Source organism: Anabrus simplex, chromosome 2 (assembly GCF_040414725.1).
Source record: "Anabrus simplex isolate iqAnaSimp1 chromosome 2, ASM4041472v1, whole genome shotgun sequence".
NCBI classification, from domain to species: domain Eukaryota; kingdom Metazoa; phylum Arthropoda; class Insecta; order Orthoptera; family Tettigoniidae; genus Anabrus; species Anabrus simplex.
The window spans coordinates 981,763,695-981,780,580 of record NC_090266.1 but is presented as its reverse complement, the minus strand read 5'-3'; the positions used below and the strand labels follow the sequence as shown (position 1 = coordinate 981,780,580).

Genomic DNA, 16,886 nt, shown 5'->3' with positions numbered 1-16,886 from the left:
GATGACACATTAGCAATAATAGACAAAAGTTGCAACAATAGTGAAGACATACTAACTTACTTAAACAGCCTTGATAATTGCATCAGGTTTACTAAAGAAGATGAGGACAATAATTTCATCAATTTTTTAGACATTACAATCACCAGGACTTTAAACAATTTCGATTTCCAAATTCACAGAAAACCTTCATTCACTCCCACAACCATAAAACAAAATTCTCTTCACCCACAATCGCACAAACAAGCATCGTTTTACAGTTTAGTGTACAATGCATTAAAAATTCCCATGTCAACCGTCAACTTAAAAAAAGAAATAAATACCGTAAAAGAAATAGCTGTTTTCAATGGATACAATCCCTCAATCATACAGAAAATAATTAATAAAGTGAAATTGAAATTGGCCACAAACCTCTCCCCAATAAAAATAAATAAGCCTAAATACGCATCTTTCACCTGCATTAACCCCATTATACATCAAATCGCTACCCCTTTATATCGGTCAAACTGGTAGAAACTTTGCAACTAGATATGCAGAACATTTCAAGGCCCAAAAGCACAATAAACACTCAGCCATGAGCATCCATATGAAAGACACCGGACATAGTTTTACCACAATTGAACAGGATCTCCAAATTTTAAAAAGACTAGATAAAGGCAGACTCATGACCGAGTTTGAAAATTTATACATTTTTTTGGACCCAAAATATAATAAGAATAAAAATTTAAATGATCCAATAGACAATTACGAACAATTAATATTTTCGCTCAATAGTTTAAATCTGTAAGACAAAAGACTTGTCAACGTCCTCAAGACAAACTCACCAAGCACCCCACTAAGCCGTTCAACTCATTGCACCCCTATTCTCCCTCCAATACACACAACTCCTCCCCAAGCGCCAATCACATGCCCACAGCCCTGCCTTCTCAAATCCACTACCCTCCTCTAAGACGTCACACGTACAACACGAGGAGCAGGACATCAGCGACAGCCAGTGCTCCACAAACCTCCTAAAAATCAGGTAACAGCTCAACAGCTTTTAAGGTAAGCTTCAACTTTCACATTTTCATTTCTCAATGATTTCCCCCCTCTTTTCATCTCTTTTTTCATCATTTCACTTAATTAATTAAAGATAAATCCTCCATTTCAGATTCCCTCATACGTAAGACAGCTCAAACACCGATTGCACTGCACAACGTTTTCGACCGTTGCCCATTCAACCAACAACTGACTTTTCCACACTTCAACAACAAAAATATACGCAAACCTCTAGTCAACTAGGAAGAATCTAATGACATTTTAACTGTCTTCATTTGAAGCCTTTGTTGTTTTAATTCTGTCTTAGCACAGCCTCATTTTATTATCTATAAAAACAGCAGTTCACTTGCACTATGCACTCCATCCATATAACGAGTGACCAACGGAGGTGACTACCTCATGAACCCTTGGGCGAATTATTTTGGTTGGAGCCAATATCGCGAATAGACAAAATTGGAATGTTTCTTCTCATCAATTTTAACAATTATAAATAAGTGTACAGTAATTGTAAATTGTACTTTATTTTCCAACATTTGTATATACTACGTAAAACTACCTTCGAACTCAACATCAAATAGACTTTAATTATCTTCATTGTTATACTGTACATGTGATGGCCTCGTTTTAATATTAAGAACCACTAACGTATTTTACTATGTGTAACTAGTCAATTTGTTATTTTGTCTAAGATAAGACCTTGTAAGTGTTTTTTAATGTACTCTCTCTCGCATATTATGTTCATAAGTCCCAACCAGACGTCTGGTGTGATTTTGAGGTGCTTTGATATGACTGATGATGCCCCACATAGGGGGCGAAACATGTCTCCATTTTAACGATGTTTAACTAAAAATGTTAACATCCTGTAATGTATTGAATAGGTTGGAGTCCAATAAATTTTCTTATATTATTATTGAGATTCTTTCAATACGGAAAATAAAATGATTTTCATTACTTGTAATCTCTATGGCAGTCGGTAAAAATCAATATCTGTTATCGATTACAGCAAATAGTGTTGTGGTCGTAACAAGATACAAGACTGGTCGTAGATACAGCAGTGCACAATGAGAGTTTGTTACTTACGAACATTTATCAGCAAATGTCCAACATTTATGTATAAAAATGCCGAAAACTGAAGTCACAACAGGTTTTCTGAGGGCCGACGAATACAACAGTGAGGGGTTCTATGTATTTGATGCTGCAAGAAAGTTTCTAATGTAACAGTAGTGTACCGGTAATATTCGTACAGTGGAAACGTGCGATATACACTGCAGAGAATCAGAATGAAGCAAATGAACATAATTCTAAGCGGCAAATAACAATCGGCGATACTTTACAGATAGTAAAGGTGTTGAAAAATTATAGAGAGCAATTTGTAATAGACACAAAAAAAAGCATTCATGCAAGCCAACATTCCTCAAGAAAAATGGGATAATCCTGGCATGAGGAAGAGAATGAATATAAAAGGAAAGATAAATAATACTGTCTTTACTGTAAAACATAACGGTATTGGTAGGCCTATTGTAAATAGATCGCCCGTTTGAGTAGTAATAATGTTATTGTTTTCATGTCCCACTAACCACTTTTATGTTTTCTGGAGATGCCAAGATACCGGAACGTTGTCCCGCAGGAGTCCTTTTTGGTGCCAGCAAACTAGTGACACGAGGCTGACGTATTTGAACTCCTTCAAATACCACCGGACTGAGCCAGGATCGAACCTGCCAAATTGAGGTCAGAAAGCCAGCGCTTTAACCATCTGAGCTACTCATCCCCGACCGGGGAAAAAGAGCATATCCATGAACATCTTCCAGAGCTATATGATTTTGCAAAATGCAATGAAAGCACATCTAGTTGAGGAAGTGAAAGAAGACAGTGTTAGCGAAGTTTAAGGGAGGTTTTATTAAAGACCACAGTGAATTTGCATCCAAGTGTTCGCAAGCATTATTGTGTCTGATGTCTAATGTGGTCAGCGAGAGGAGCTTCTCTGCTTACACAAAGACACTTTCTGACTGTCGCACAACTCTGCATCCTGACAATGTTGAAACCATGCTTAGTCTGTACTTTGGAGACAAGTAATTCACAGTCTAAAAATGTGGGCTATGATGCATATCACAGGGCAGATCGCCTAACTTCATTTCGAAGTATCAGCGATTTATATATTTATTTCTATAACAATTTGCATATGGTATTTGGTTTTTCTAAGATTTAATAACAATGATACACTACAAGACTTTACTTTAAAACCCCTTATCACAAAGTTAGTTACATTTACCCAATACGCTACTACAAGGAAGATTTCGCAGGAAACATCGATCAGTATAACAATTTATTTCACGAAATACCTACCGAAATAGTGTCAGTTTTAACACCAAAATCAACAGTTTTATTTCACCAAAAAATAAGGCCCCTAGTCATGGCACAGTTTCATAACCAAAGTCCTCAAGTAAAATTGCATTTATATTAACATCCATTGTTCTACACACATGAGAATTCCTCCAAGCCAAGCAAGCTGCAACATTGGTAACACTGGTAGCCTGTACATACATGCCTTTTCAGTATAAATTCATACTCTTGTATAATTGGCTTCCTTATTAATCTATGAGTGCAATCCAGTGCACCAAAAATATCAGGGTACAAATATAGTCCTGACCATTTCAGTTTTAGCTTCCTGAAGAGCAGCAGTACTTTTAGGAAATACTACCCAATTTCTTGCTTCCTTTAATTGGAATTACAACTTCTCAGAAAGTATTTGATACTGTAGTCTGAGTAATGGCAACATCATTTGCAGCTCCAACTTGAAAGCCAGGGTCTCCTACATATCTCAAAGAAATTCTCACCTTCCCAACTTTATTTAGAGCACTACCATGTGTTTCTATTCCTTCAGTAAGAAAATGTTGGGAAAGCTGTTCTACATTTCTTTTTCAACCTATGAAGTACTTTGTACCTTCATACATATGAGTTCCTTGAGTTGTGCATGGTGTTCTCAATTTGGGAATAACCATAAAAATATTCTGCCATCACATTTAGCAAACCACACTTGAGTACGCAAAGTAAAGAAATGAGGAACCTCAAGAAATTTTAAACATTTGCTCACAATAGCAACCAATGGCTCCATTTCTTTTATAACGAATCTTGAGCAGCGGCTTGGCGACCAAGTTGATTATGCATATGCTCACGATGAGGTTGAAGTCATGTGGTTTTTATTTACACAAAACAAGCAGCTGCTCAAAATTTGAAAGTTTTCAGCCAATGCTTGCTTTTCATTAATATAACCCATTGTATTGTCTGACTTCCACTCATTTGGACAAGACAGAATTCTAGAAGGTAAAATTAAACCTGTCAAAAGCAACTATGGTGACTTTATTTCAAAATGAGTTCAGATCTATGCACACAAATTTATAAAATTGAGGATCTGGTTCCATAGCTAAATGGTTAGCGTGCTGGCCTTTGGTCACAGGGGTTCCACGTTCGATTCCCGGCAGGGTTGGGAATTTTAACCATAATTGGTTAATTCTACTGGCATGAGGACTGGGTGTATGTATCGTCTTAATCATAATTTCAACCTCATCATGGCGCGCAGATCGCCTACGGGCGTCAATTCAAAAGACCAGCAGCTGGCAAGCCGAACTTGTCCTCTGACACTCCCGGCACTAAAAGCCATACGCCATTTCATTTTTATAAAATTGAGGAAGAGAAAAAGACACAGGAAAAATGGAAGATATTTTGACAAATATTATTCTTAAATCTATCAAATTTGCATAACTTCCGAACATGTAAGTGCTTTGAAACTCATGGAAAATCCAATATAAAATTAATTTTGTAATTGCTGGCTCTGTATGCAGTATAGTACACAAACTGGCATTCACAAATTACTGTCTTAATTGTAGAGATAATGAACAATATCAAATTTTAAAACAAAATATATTTGCTACAGCAGCATTTACATTTTTGAGGTTCAGACATGCAGTGTAGCGAATGTCCACCAGACAATACTGTATGTCTGTCATGAATTAAGTACTTCTTTTCTGAAAAGAACAATGTAATTATATATACAGGACGATTATAAACGTATGAGGACAAATTTCATTATGAGGTTCCTATCAAATCAAGAAACAAAAATGTTCTCATAAACATATTGGGAAATGCACAGTTAGCCTGCAGTACAAAATGTACATTTTACACATTGTGGCACAGGTATCAGTAAATGCTCAAAATGCTGCCCTCAGTTCGCAAGAATCCCAACTGTGAACAAGTACTGTCAAAGGCAGTGAGCATATGTTGTTTCAACAAGTCTGCCAACCAGCATACACAACAATTTCTTTTTATGCTTCTGCAAATTAAAATCCAGAGGTTCGACAGCTCAGTGACTGGCATTACTTTCTGACCTAGCTAGCCCTGGTTGAACCCCATTGAGATTTTCTAAACGAAAAGTAACTTTTTTGGTTAACATTTCACTGTTGGTCAAGTGGATTATCACAGCAATACTTTATGTGAAACTCTTGGCTTTTTTTTTTTTTCTCGGGGCGTTGACCTATAGAGATCTTTTGCCCCTAACTCTTGGCTTACTTGTTTTACAAGTAAAAATTATGTCTGGAAACTTGATGGTCAGGGCCATCTTACCTAATCCAAATGCCAGGGGAGATGATGTTCCGATGCTGACATTGAAGTGGACTGAAGCGCCATCATACATAAGCCATAAGCCCCACTGTCAAAGGCACACCTATAAGCAGACTAGGCGATGTATTCCATACGAAGAGGCATAAAAAAAGGAAAAATTGGCCAGATTAGGCAAATAACATGAATCTTCTTTTTTTTTCGCTATTTGTTTTACGTCGCACTGACACAGATAGGTCTTATGTCAACGATGGGACGGGAAAGGCCTAGGAGTGGGAAGGAAGCGGCCGTGGCCTTAATTAAGGTACAGCCCCAGCATTTGCCCGGTGTGAAAATGGGAAACCACAGAAAATCATCTTCAGGGCTGCCGACAGTGGGGTTCGAACGATGCAAGCTCACAGCTACGTGACCCTAACCGCATGGCCAACTCGCAGGGTGATGACAATAACAACATGAATCCTACCTGAAACAATGATAAACATTTCTGACAGAGATTCATCTGCAATGGAGATTCTCTCCACAGGCGAGTGTTGTACTATTTAATAGTGCCACTTCTATTGAAGGTTGCTTCGTTTCAACAGGGTTGACAACAGAAAGGCTACAATGATAACTGCTTGCTGCAGATACTAACAATGTAACAACTCCATTGTGTGAAATTCAGCTGATGATGCACCCTGCATTCATTGCAACTGGTTGAGATAAGAGCACTTCGACAGAACAGCCAGCATTGTCTTATGGCTTACAGTATGCTGATGGGCTTCATTAACTATGTTATACAGAACACGTTGTTCCATATCAGGTGTACGTACCTCATGTGGCCGTACTTGGTCTGCACTGGTTCAAATGACCCTATCTCACACTGGTGATGATATACAGCTGCAAGTGTTTAAGGATGTTGTTGCCATCATTCAATCTTCCACATATAACCATATGTCCTCCCAACAATTCCCATTCATTTGACCAAACATTCTGCTTGTTCCTGAAATGAATAATGGGCCAATCTTACCGTACTACACAATATACTTGCATAACAAACCTGATCCATAGAGACACTGTGTAGACCCACTGAAACTTATGTAAATGCTGCTTAGGAGGAGTATCTTAACAATGATATCTTGTAACAAACATTTACTGCTTGCTGTTGACAACTGTATTCATGAACATCAGTCTAGCTATTAATCTAGGAACAAATGTATTTCATGATCACTGTTGGGAAAATTACATCTAAAACAACACTGTTGCCATCTATCTTGGAATAAATGAATTTCCCAACATAAGAACATTTTTGTTCCATGTGTGAAAAAAAGTCACCTCCAAAAATTTGTCCTCATATTTTGGATCTAAACAATATCTGGGCAAAAGTTAGAAAATTAGGTAAAGACTTTTTCAGTACACAATTTCTTTGAACTAAAATAAAAAAAGAATTCTGCACAACAAAGAAACTTACACACAAATGAGGTAGAAAACCGATTATAAATATAAAGGTTCTTGGGTGCACAGTACTGAAAATAAATCTACTTGGGAACAATGAATGGAAACACACTGAGAAAACAGGATAATCACTACTGTCACTAATAAAATGTTCCTGAGCCATTTTTTCCATTCAGATGAAACAGCAGTTGTTGATATCCATTTTTAGATCATTCAAATGTATTTTTCTAGGTGGAGGCTTCCTTATCACTTGTAATACTGTGGGGTCTCATGGTAACACATTTCACTGTAATTCGAGCCACAGTTTTGAATTGGTGTTAAGGGACTTACCAAGAATTACAGTGAAAAAACCAAGCCAAAATCAAAAACAGGATAGTTGCTGCCAGTGCAGAGATATTAATTTTTGTTTTTGAACATTGTAAATTTCCAGTCCTTGGATGATTATAGTGAAGGGAAAGTGAAACAAGAAACACAAAACCTAGCAAAAAAAAAAAAAGGTGCATTTTTCAGCCCCAGTAAAAATGACAGTGTCATACAGGATTAGAGAAAAACAATTTCTTTCTACTATGTAAACATAAAGAATCAAATGTGCACGATTTATATATAATTCTGAGAGGAAAGTTACTGTTTCAAAGATAGATGTACAAAGATGAGTAAATACGAATGCAAGCTGACAGCAACATGAACCAAACCACGCAGCCACCGGCTCAGTGGAATGGATTTAGGGGAATGAGAACAGGTAATGTATCTTTGAAAATGGTAAGGAATAGGAAAGAGACATAACGGAGAAATAAAGAGATATAGGAAGAGATGCTGATTAGAAATAAATACAGTTAGGAATGGCTGTGGAAGGAGAGACTGAAGGAACTTACTAGGAAAATGAACTCAGTAAAAAAGTTAGCTACATATAACATGATGGCAAACATAGTTGGCAGTCATATGAATGTTGGGGAAAAATGAAAGGGTTTGTATAGGTACCTTAAAACTGAAACAGGTTCCAGGAAGAAGATTCCAGGGAAAATTAATGAGCAAGAGGGCATAAATGTATGGATTTACACAAGGGAGAAGTGTTCAGTCAGTAATATGTAATGATAGCTGGATATAAAGGTAATGTCCAGACAGAGAAAGCAACAAATACTGACAAAATTCTGAAATTTACCTATGATGATAACGACATCTACAAAAAGATACATAAGTTGAAAGCTGGAAAAGCAACTGGGATTTATAAGATTTCAGGGGATATACAAAACACAATGGATTGGGATATAGTGCTGTATCTGAAATATTTCATTTTTGCCTGCATGAAGGAGCTATACCAAAATGACTGGAGAAAAAATCAGGTTGTAAGTTGCACCAAGAGAAATGGTCCTCTCAGTTTTAATTCCTGTAGCTGGAGTGTGCAAATGAAATTGTGATAATCATGAAGATACCCAGTTACCTGGACATATGTTGCATGTAAACTCTGGGAAAGCATACTTTCTGATTATATTAGTCACATTTGCAAAATTACTAACCTGTTTGATAGAAGGCAGTTCAGGTTTAAGAATGTTTATTTCAGTGATGTTCAACTAGTAGGATTCCACCACAAAATGGCATTTATTTTTGTTTCAGGTCAAATGGACTGTATCGTTACTGACCTATCTAAAGCTTTTGATAGGGTAGATCATGGGAGAATACTGATGAAAATGGGGACTATTGGAACAACACAAAAGAGTAAGTGATTGGGTGGGTAAATTTCTAGAAAAATAGAACTCAGATAATTACAGTGAGTGAAGCATTATCTGATAGTGTAATGATTAAGAGGAGGATATAGAGACAATATTACTGGACATTTATGTTTTCTTATATATATGAGCAAAGAACTGGAATTATACACATGGCTTTCTCTCCATGTTACAAACAATAAAAATGCAAATATTTCTTTTGTGTAACTTTGTCCCTTCTTGAGGGAGAAGTGACATTATAGCGAAGTAGCACTGCCACTAGCTTTTCACCAAGCGGCTGTTGCTCAAATCCGGACAATGCATGTGGGATTTTTTGAAATGACAAGTCACGTTTCTGTGGTTTAGGGTCCAGGTGAAACTGGAGGTCTTGTGACTATGGTCACGATATCAACAGTCACGTAAAATCAATAGCTTACTTTCTCTGTCACTTCTTATTGCATGAGCTGATATTCCAAACAGTTCATATCAAGCAACACCTATTCTGGGAAATAATCCTACTGTACTTCGGCATCTGTCATCTCACAACTAGACAAGAGGCATGTCCGTCACTGTAGATCTACAAACTAATCGCTCACATGTGAACACGCTTAAATGACATCCAAAATGTGCAACGATTTAAATCTGTAACCCTGAGCATAGGAAGTGCATGCGTAACCAACTGTGCTACAGTCTAAGATGATTCAACTGGGCGATGACAGACTGATTACTGGATTTAAAATGTTGTTAGCTCGACTGGATTGAACATAAAAATACATATATAGCAAACAATCTGAATAGTTCATCATTATTATGAAAATAACATCTTACTCTTTTTCCCAAGGTTTGGCAGCAAGAATATCCTGTTGCTGTTTCTTATCATAACGATATATTTCATCTACAATTTTTATATGTTCCATATTATTTGCAAGTTCCCATGTTTTTTGAGCGATTGCCCTCTGGCTACTAGATGAAGGGCGCTTAGCCATTTCTCTTAGTATCCTCAGATCTGAAAAGAATAATATTACTACTCATTAAATACTCATTCCATATAATTATCACACTGTCAACTATAAACAGTTTGTAATAGCCTACCTAGGCTAAGGATTGAAGAAAAATTACTTTACCTGGGTCTGCCGAAATAGCCAAGAATTTTTCAAACAGCCTATTTTCCTGTAAGAGAAAAATAAATTAGAAACATATTACGATTCTTAATCTATGCATATGTTCCAGATTTTATATTCAGTGAACGGAAAAGTACATACACACATACATACTACATTATAGACTGGTATACCTTTCAGTGTTCAGTCTGCAAGCGTCTGAATTTAATACCCGCTGCCACGATCCTCTACTTGTTACCAGTTCTGTGACCACCTTTAGTTCTCTATCTCCTATCTCTAAATTTTTAGGAACTGAGTCTAACCATTGTCATCTTGGTCTCCCACTACTTCTTTTAACCTCCATAACAGAGTCCAGTATTCTGCTAAGTAACCTATTCTCCTCCATTCGCCTCACATGTCCCTAACACCGAAGGCAATCTACGCATACAGCTTCATTCATCAAATTCATTCCTAACTTAGTATTTATCTCCATATTCTAAGTACTGTCCTGCCAGAGTTCCCACCTGTTTGTACATCAAACATTCTAGCTACTTTCGTGTCTCTTACTTCTAAATTATGATATCCTGAGTCCACCCAGCTTTCACTCCCATAAAACAAAGTTCATAAAGATAGTTTTGTCCAGGAGCTGACTTCCTTTTTACAGAATACTGTTGATCCCAACTGCAAACACAATGCTTTGCTACACCTTGATTCAATCTCACTTAATATACTACCATCCTGTGAGAATACACATCCCAAATACTTGAAACTCTCTACCTGTTCCAGCTTTGTATTCCCAACATGACATTCAATTCTCTTAGATTTTTACCTACTGACCTCAATTCAGTCTTAGAAAGGCTAATTTTCATATCATACTCATTGCATGTATTTTCAAGTTCCAGGTTTTTGGCAAAATCTGTCATTAAGACCAAGTCATCGGCATAGGCCAAACTGCGCATTACATTTTCACCTAACTGAATATCTCCCTGCCACTTTATACTGCTCAGTAGCTGACCCATGTAAAATATGAACAATAAAGGTGAAAGATTACAGTCCTGTCTAACTCCTGTAAATACCTTGAACGAAGAACTCATTCTACCATCAATTCTCACTGAAGCCGAATTGTCAACATAAATGCCTTTGATTGATTTTAATAACACACACTTAATCCCTTAGTCCTCCAGTACGGCGAACATCTCTTACCTTGGTACTCTCTAATATACACTCATGTTCATAAAAACCAGAACACCTCGAAAGACTAGAGATAAAAAGTTCATATTTACATGATATTTACATTAGTATTTTCTGAAGAAATGATTACCATTTGAACCATATCGGCCCTCAGGTTCAAGGTCCACATCGATATCTTGGCATACCACCTCCGACTGGTAAAATGTGCCTGCGGCTCTCGTCGCTATAAACCGAAGGTAATGGACCAGTGTGACTTGAGCAGACGTGCAGGATGCCTCACAGACGTATGTGAGAACCATACTGACAAACGAAAGAGGGCGCATTGTTGGCATGAGAGAATGTGATGCATACATCCGGGAAATTGCTGCTTGTGTGGGAAGAAGTGTGTCGGCAGTGCAACAGGTGTAGGCAGAATGGTTCACAGAAGGCCATAACACAACGAGTTGGGTCTGGTCACACCACCTAGACCACCCCCTCCCGAGAAGATAGACACCTCATCCTTATGGCATTGCAGGACAGATCTGCGTCCTCTTCAGCTCTGGTGCAACAGCAGAACAGTGTAACACATCGTACACTATCAAGAGAGACAGTCTGTCACCATTTATTACGATCTGGGTTACCGGTGCGTCGTACACTTCTCCGCCTACCTTTGACTAACATGCATAAACATGCTAGACTTCAATGGTGTATGGAACGACGTCAATGGGGACAGGAATGGCAGCAGATAGTATTTTCGGATGAATCCAGGTTCTGTTTGTTTGAAAATGATGGCCGCATTTTGGTTCACAGCAGACAGGGGCAGAGGCATCACACTGACTGTATTCACACAAAACAAACAGAGTCACTCAAGGCCTTACGGTGAGGGGTGCTATTGGGTACAATCACAAATCAACAATGACCAGTTTGACGTATGTGAATGACATCTTAAATTCCGTAGCCATACCCTTTCTGCACGACACCCCAGACGCCATATTTCAGCAGGACAATACGCGACCACATGTTGCTGTACAAACACATGCCTTCTTGTTGTCACAGGATGTCAGACTGTTGCCCTGGCCCGCCCAGTCACCGGACTTGTTGCCAATCGAAAATGTGTAGGATATGGTGAAATGACAGGTGCGGCGCTGTGACCCAATGCCAACCACCAAAGATGAACTGTGGAACCAGGTGAATGCAGCATGGATGGCTATACCCCACGACACCATTCACACCTTATACGCGTTATTGCCATCACGCATGGAACAAGTTATCAGTGCCAGTGGAGGACCCAGTGCCTACTAGGCAACAGGACATATGCTGACCCTAGGTGACTGAAATGCTAATCGTTTCTGCAGAACATACTAATGAACATGTCCTGTGAATATGAACTGCCTATCTCTAAGATTTCAAGGTGTTCTGTTTTTTATGAACATGAGTGTACCTTCACAATCTACAAAAGAAACATAATTGTCTGTTCCTCTCATAGCATTTTTCAATTACCTGGCGCATATTGAAAATCTGATTCTGACAACCCCATATGGTCTGAAACTACACAGGTTTTCATCCAACTTACTCTCAACTACTGAATCGCACCCTGCCTTCCAAAATGCCAGTGAACACCTTGCCTGGTATTCTTTTTTAACAAGTTGCTTTAGGTTGCACCGACATGGAGAGGTCTTATGGCGACAATGGGATAGGAAAGGGCTAGGGGTGGGAAGGAAGCAGCCATGGCCTCGATTAATGTAGGCCTACAGCGCTAGCATTTGCCTGGTATGAAAATGGTAAACCATGGAAAAACATCTTCAAGACTGCCAACAAAAGGGTTCGAACCCACTATCTCCCAAATGCAAGCTCACAGCTGTACGCCCCTAACCGCACAGCCAACTCGTTCGACACCTGATATTCTGATCAGTGAAATACCTCAGTAATTGTTGTAATACTTCCTGTTCCCTTGCTTACAGACGGGTCCAATTACTACTATCGTCCAACCAGAATATACCTTACCAACATTCCATGCAAGTCTTATTATTCTATGAAGCTATTTCACCTCTGTCTTCCCACTATATTTCACCATTTCAAGTCTAATTTAATCTATTCCTGCTCCTTTATAACAATGGAGCTTATTCACCATCCTTTACACTTCAAGTGTAACTTCACCAATATCATTGTCCTCCTCCCCACGAGTTCAGTTGTTCACAACGTCATCAGGAATATTTCCTTTTACATGGAGAAGATTTTCAAAATATTCCTTCCACCTGTCCAGCGATTCCCTGGGATCTACTAGGAGTTCACCTGATTTACCCAATACACTGTTTATTTCCTTTTTCCCCTCTCTTTCTAAGATTCTTTATTACCAGTACTGTTGAGAAAGTCTTCCATGCTGCTTGTCTTACCCTTTCCAGGTTATTAGTGAAATCTTCCACCAATTTCTTCTTGGATTCAACAACAATTTATTTTTCTACTTTTCTTTCAACTATGTACATTTCCCTGTCCGCATCAGTCCTTATTTGGAGCCATTTCTGATACGCTTTCTTTTCACATTTACAAGCTGCTCTCACTTCGTCATTCCACCAAGATGTTCACATTTTCCCATATTTACACACACACTTGCACACACTTTGATTGATTGATGCTTGTTGTTTAAAGGAGCCTAACATCTAGGTCATCGGCCCCTAATGGTACGAAATGAGATGAAATGAGATGACAAATTAAAAGTCCATAATCCTCCACTGACCAGAATTCAAAACATGAGGACGAAGAATGAATGGATGGACATGAATTTAAAACAATCAGTGGATGCGACTAGCAATGCCTTACATTCACAGGAACTGACGTAAAACTATAGTATTACTGACCAAGGGACTGCTGCTATAGCATAACACTGAATCGATAATGTTTGCAGTCTAAAGGGGGTCCAAAATCCAAGTTATCGGCCCCTCATAACGATACTTATCGCTAGGAAAGAACCATGGTATTTGTCATGTTGCGGTACTAATCAAAAGTAGCAGAGACTCGCGGTATTCCACACATTATGGTACTACTCACATGTTATGAAATTCGACATATGTTTTTTCTCACATTGTGGCACCATTTACAGGCAACGCAAACTTATGGTGTTCATCAAATAAGAGTACCAACCACAGGGACCTGCACTATCCCGTGGTGTTCCTCATATAGTGGGTACTAATCATAGGCAAGGCAGAACCATGGTAGCTATCATCCTATGGTCTTGTTCATATCGTGGTACTAATCATAGGTACTGCAAAAGCCGACCGCACGATGCTCCTGTGTGCTACTAATCACAAACCTATTTGGTACCTAATATAGTGGTACTACGCGCAAGTAAAAGCGATCCATGGTGTTCCCCGCGTGGTGGTACTAATCACAAGTAGTTTCATGGTTCTAACACAATCATCCCTTGGTCGCCCCTTTTAGTCACCTCTTAAGACAGGCAGGTGATACCATGGGTGTATTCTCCGTCTGCGTCCCCCACCCACAGGGGGTTGTGTGTTTGGTCCGCGAGAGGTATTTTATTTCTCTCAAGTCCGCCGGCAAGCCGGTTAGGACCACCCTATCCGCCACCTGGGACGCACCACGTGGGAGTGTCACCACTCCCCCTGCTACGCCAGTGTAGTAGATTCGTGGTGCACACACTTTACACACTTGCTGTTTCTACTACAGCATCCCTGTATCCCACCCATTCTCCTTCTATATCCTGATCCTGCTTACTGTCCACTGTTCGGAACTTTTCACTAATCATATCTATGTACTTCTGATTTCCTTGTCCTGGAGATTTACTACCCTTATTTGTCTGGAGGCAAATTTCCCTTTTTCTATTCCAGGCCTAGATATACTCAATTCACTACAGATCATACAATGGTCGATATCATTGAAAAATACCCAGAAAACCCACACATGTAACCGATTTCCTGAATTTGAAGTTGGTTACAATATAGTCTATTATGTATCTGGTGGTGGTGAATAGCCTTATGCTTGAAGAATGTATTTGTAACGACTGATCCCATACAAGCACAGAAGTCCAGTAAACGTTCCATATTCCACTTAGCATCCAAATCTTCCCCATGTTTACCCATCACCTTCCCATGTCCTTCAGTTCTATTTCTAAGTCTCGCATTGAAATTGCCCATTAGCATTACTCTATTCTTACTGTTGACCCTGACTATGATGTCACTCAATGCTTCATAAGACTTGTCAACTTCCTCCTCATCTGCACCCTCACATGGTGAATATACTCAGACAATTCTCGTCCTAATTCCTCCAGCTGCCAAATCTACCTACATCATTTGCTCATTTACGTGCCTGACAGAAACTATGTTGCGTGGAATAGCATTCCTGATGAACAATCCAAGCCCACATTCAGCCCTTCCCTTTTTAACACCCATCAAGAACACTTTAAAATCTTGTATTTCTTCCTTATCTCCCCTTACCCGAATATCATTAACACCTAACACATTCAGTTGCATCCCCTTTGCTGATTCAGCCAGTTCTACTTTCTTTCTTTCTTCCCTAAGCCCCATTAATATTCAAATTCCATTTTGTTCGCCAAGTTGTTTGCAAGGAGTCCCTTGCCTGTCAAATGGAGGGGGGATTCCGTTACTCCCATAAATCCAAGGCTGGCTTAAAACATTCTAAGCATACTCTGTGATAATTCTGTGAATCTGGATGCTACCCTTCTCACACATAGTCCCAGTGAGGATTTCTCCACTAACAGGTTAAGGACTACCAGTGGATGTTATAGTCCTTGCTGCCTGAGCACAAGGAGGGCCATAAATCAGAATATGTCCGAGAAGCCAACTCCCAATTGGTATCACAACTCTCAGGACCACTTACTAGGCCACTTGGCCATTGCCCTTGAACTAGGATGTGACTACAGTAACCCACACCATGAACCAAAAAATATGATTGTTTGAGAGGAGATGCCCAGATCTTTACACAGTACACACTCAAGGGACTTACCCTTGCAGTTAGCCAGTTTTAGCATTTGTCATATATATGTGCAAAACATGCCCAAAATTCTTTAGGTTATGCAACTTCATGTTTCATGAGTAAGGACAGATTTCTAAGACCTAAAAATGTATGAATTATGTATACACTTATGACCTAAAATTCATAAAAATATGACCAATAAAGTTCGAAATTTGACTTAATGAACGGCATCTACATTACATACAGAAACACTTTTATTATGATTACTGCACGCTGCAATTAATGTAAGAGTTAAAATAGTTTTACATCTTCAAAATCCTTAACCTAAAATTCAACTATAATGCTAGTTTATGAAGTCTTCAAGGTTACACTGTATATTCTTAGGCAAGGACAGACACTGTGGAAGACAAACACTAGTTACTTTCACCATTCAATATTCAATCAGTTTTATGTTATTTCAATTAATCTTTCATATCCGATCTAGTCTCCATTATGAGGATCGTTGCAATTGATGACTACATGCATCTTAAGGTGGTCGAATGAGAATCCTTTCCTGTTACCGCTGAGGATTGTCTTGTAGTGAGAAAAACATTATGTAACGGAAGTGCACATGAGATTTAAATTACTTGGAGAAAATGCCTGGAAATCTGCAGATGAAAGGTTTCCACAAAGAATGTCACTTATTCCACGTAGGTACATAAGTCCGCTGTTCTTTTCCAGTACATTTTCTTAACTTTCTACACACCCTAGATACTACTTTTCCTTTAGCATGCTTTATTTCCTGTTCAATGCAATTTACAACATCCACTGCATCAGTTAGTTCTGCACCTGAAACTTCCAGTTGTGTGACTGCTCCAGATAATTAAAATTGGACTTTACATAAGCCAGG

At 38.8% G+C, this 16,886-nt stretch overlaps 1 protein-coding gene and 1 long non-coding RNA gene across 4 annotated transcripts in view; one reads left to right on the top strand and one right to left on the bottom strand.

Annotated features, from left to right (window-relative positions):
• Positions 1-16,886, bottom strand: part of LOC136864601 (COP9 signalosome complex subunit 5) — a 139,288-nt gene that overhangs the window by 59,816 nt on the left and 62,586 nt on the right. For all 3 annotated transcript variants that reach the window (XM_067141819.2, XM_067141820.2, XM_067141821.2), the window contains 2 exons: positions 9,905-9,950; positions 9,609-9,786 (listed from right to left, as the gene is read on the bottom strand). In XM_067141819.2, the coding sequence (XP_066997920.1) occupies positions 9,609-9,786; positions 9,905-9,950 (224 nt within the window). The remainder of the gene's footprint in view (positions 1-9,608; positions 9,787-9,904; positions 9,951-16,886) is intronic.
• The window catches only part of LOC136864602 (uncharacterized), a 91,864-nt gene that overhangs the window by 72,805 nt on the left and 2,173 nt on the right, over positions 1-16,886 (top strand). The window contains exon 2 of the long non-coding RNA XR_010859338.2: positions 8,689-8,790. This is a non-coding gene — a long non-coding RNA (uncharacterized lncRNA). The remainder of the gene's footprint in view (positions 1-8,688; positions 8,791-16,886) is intronic.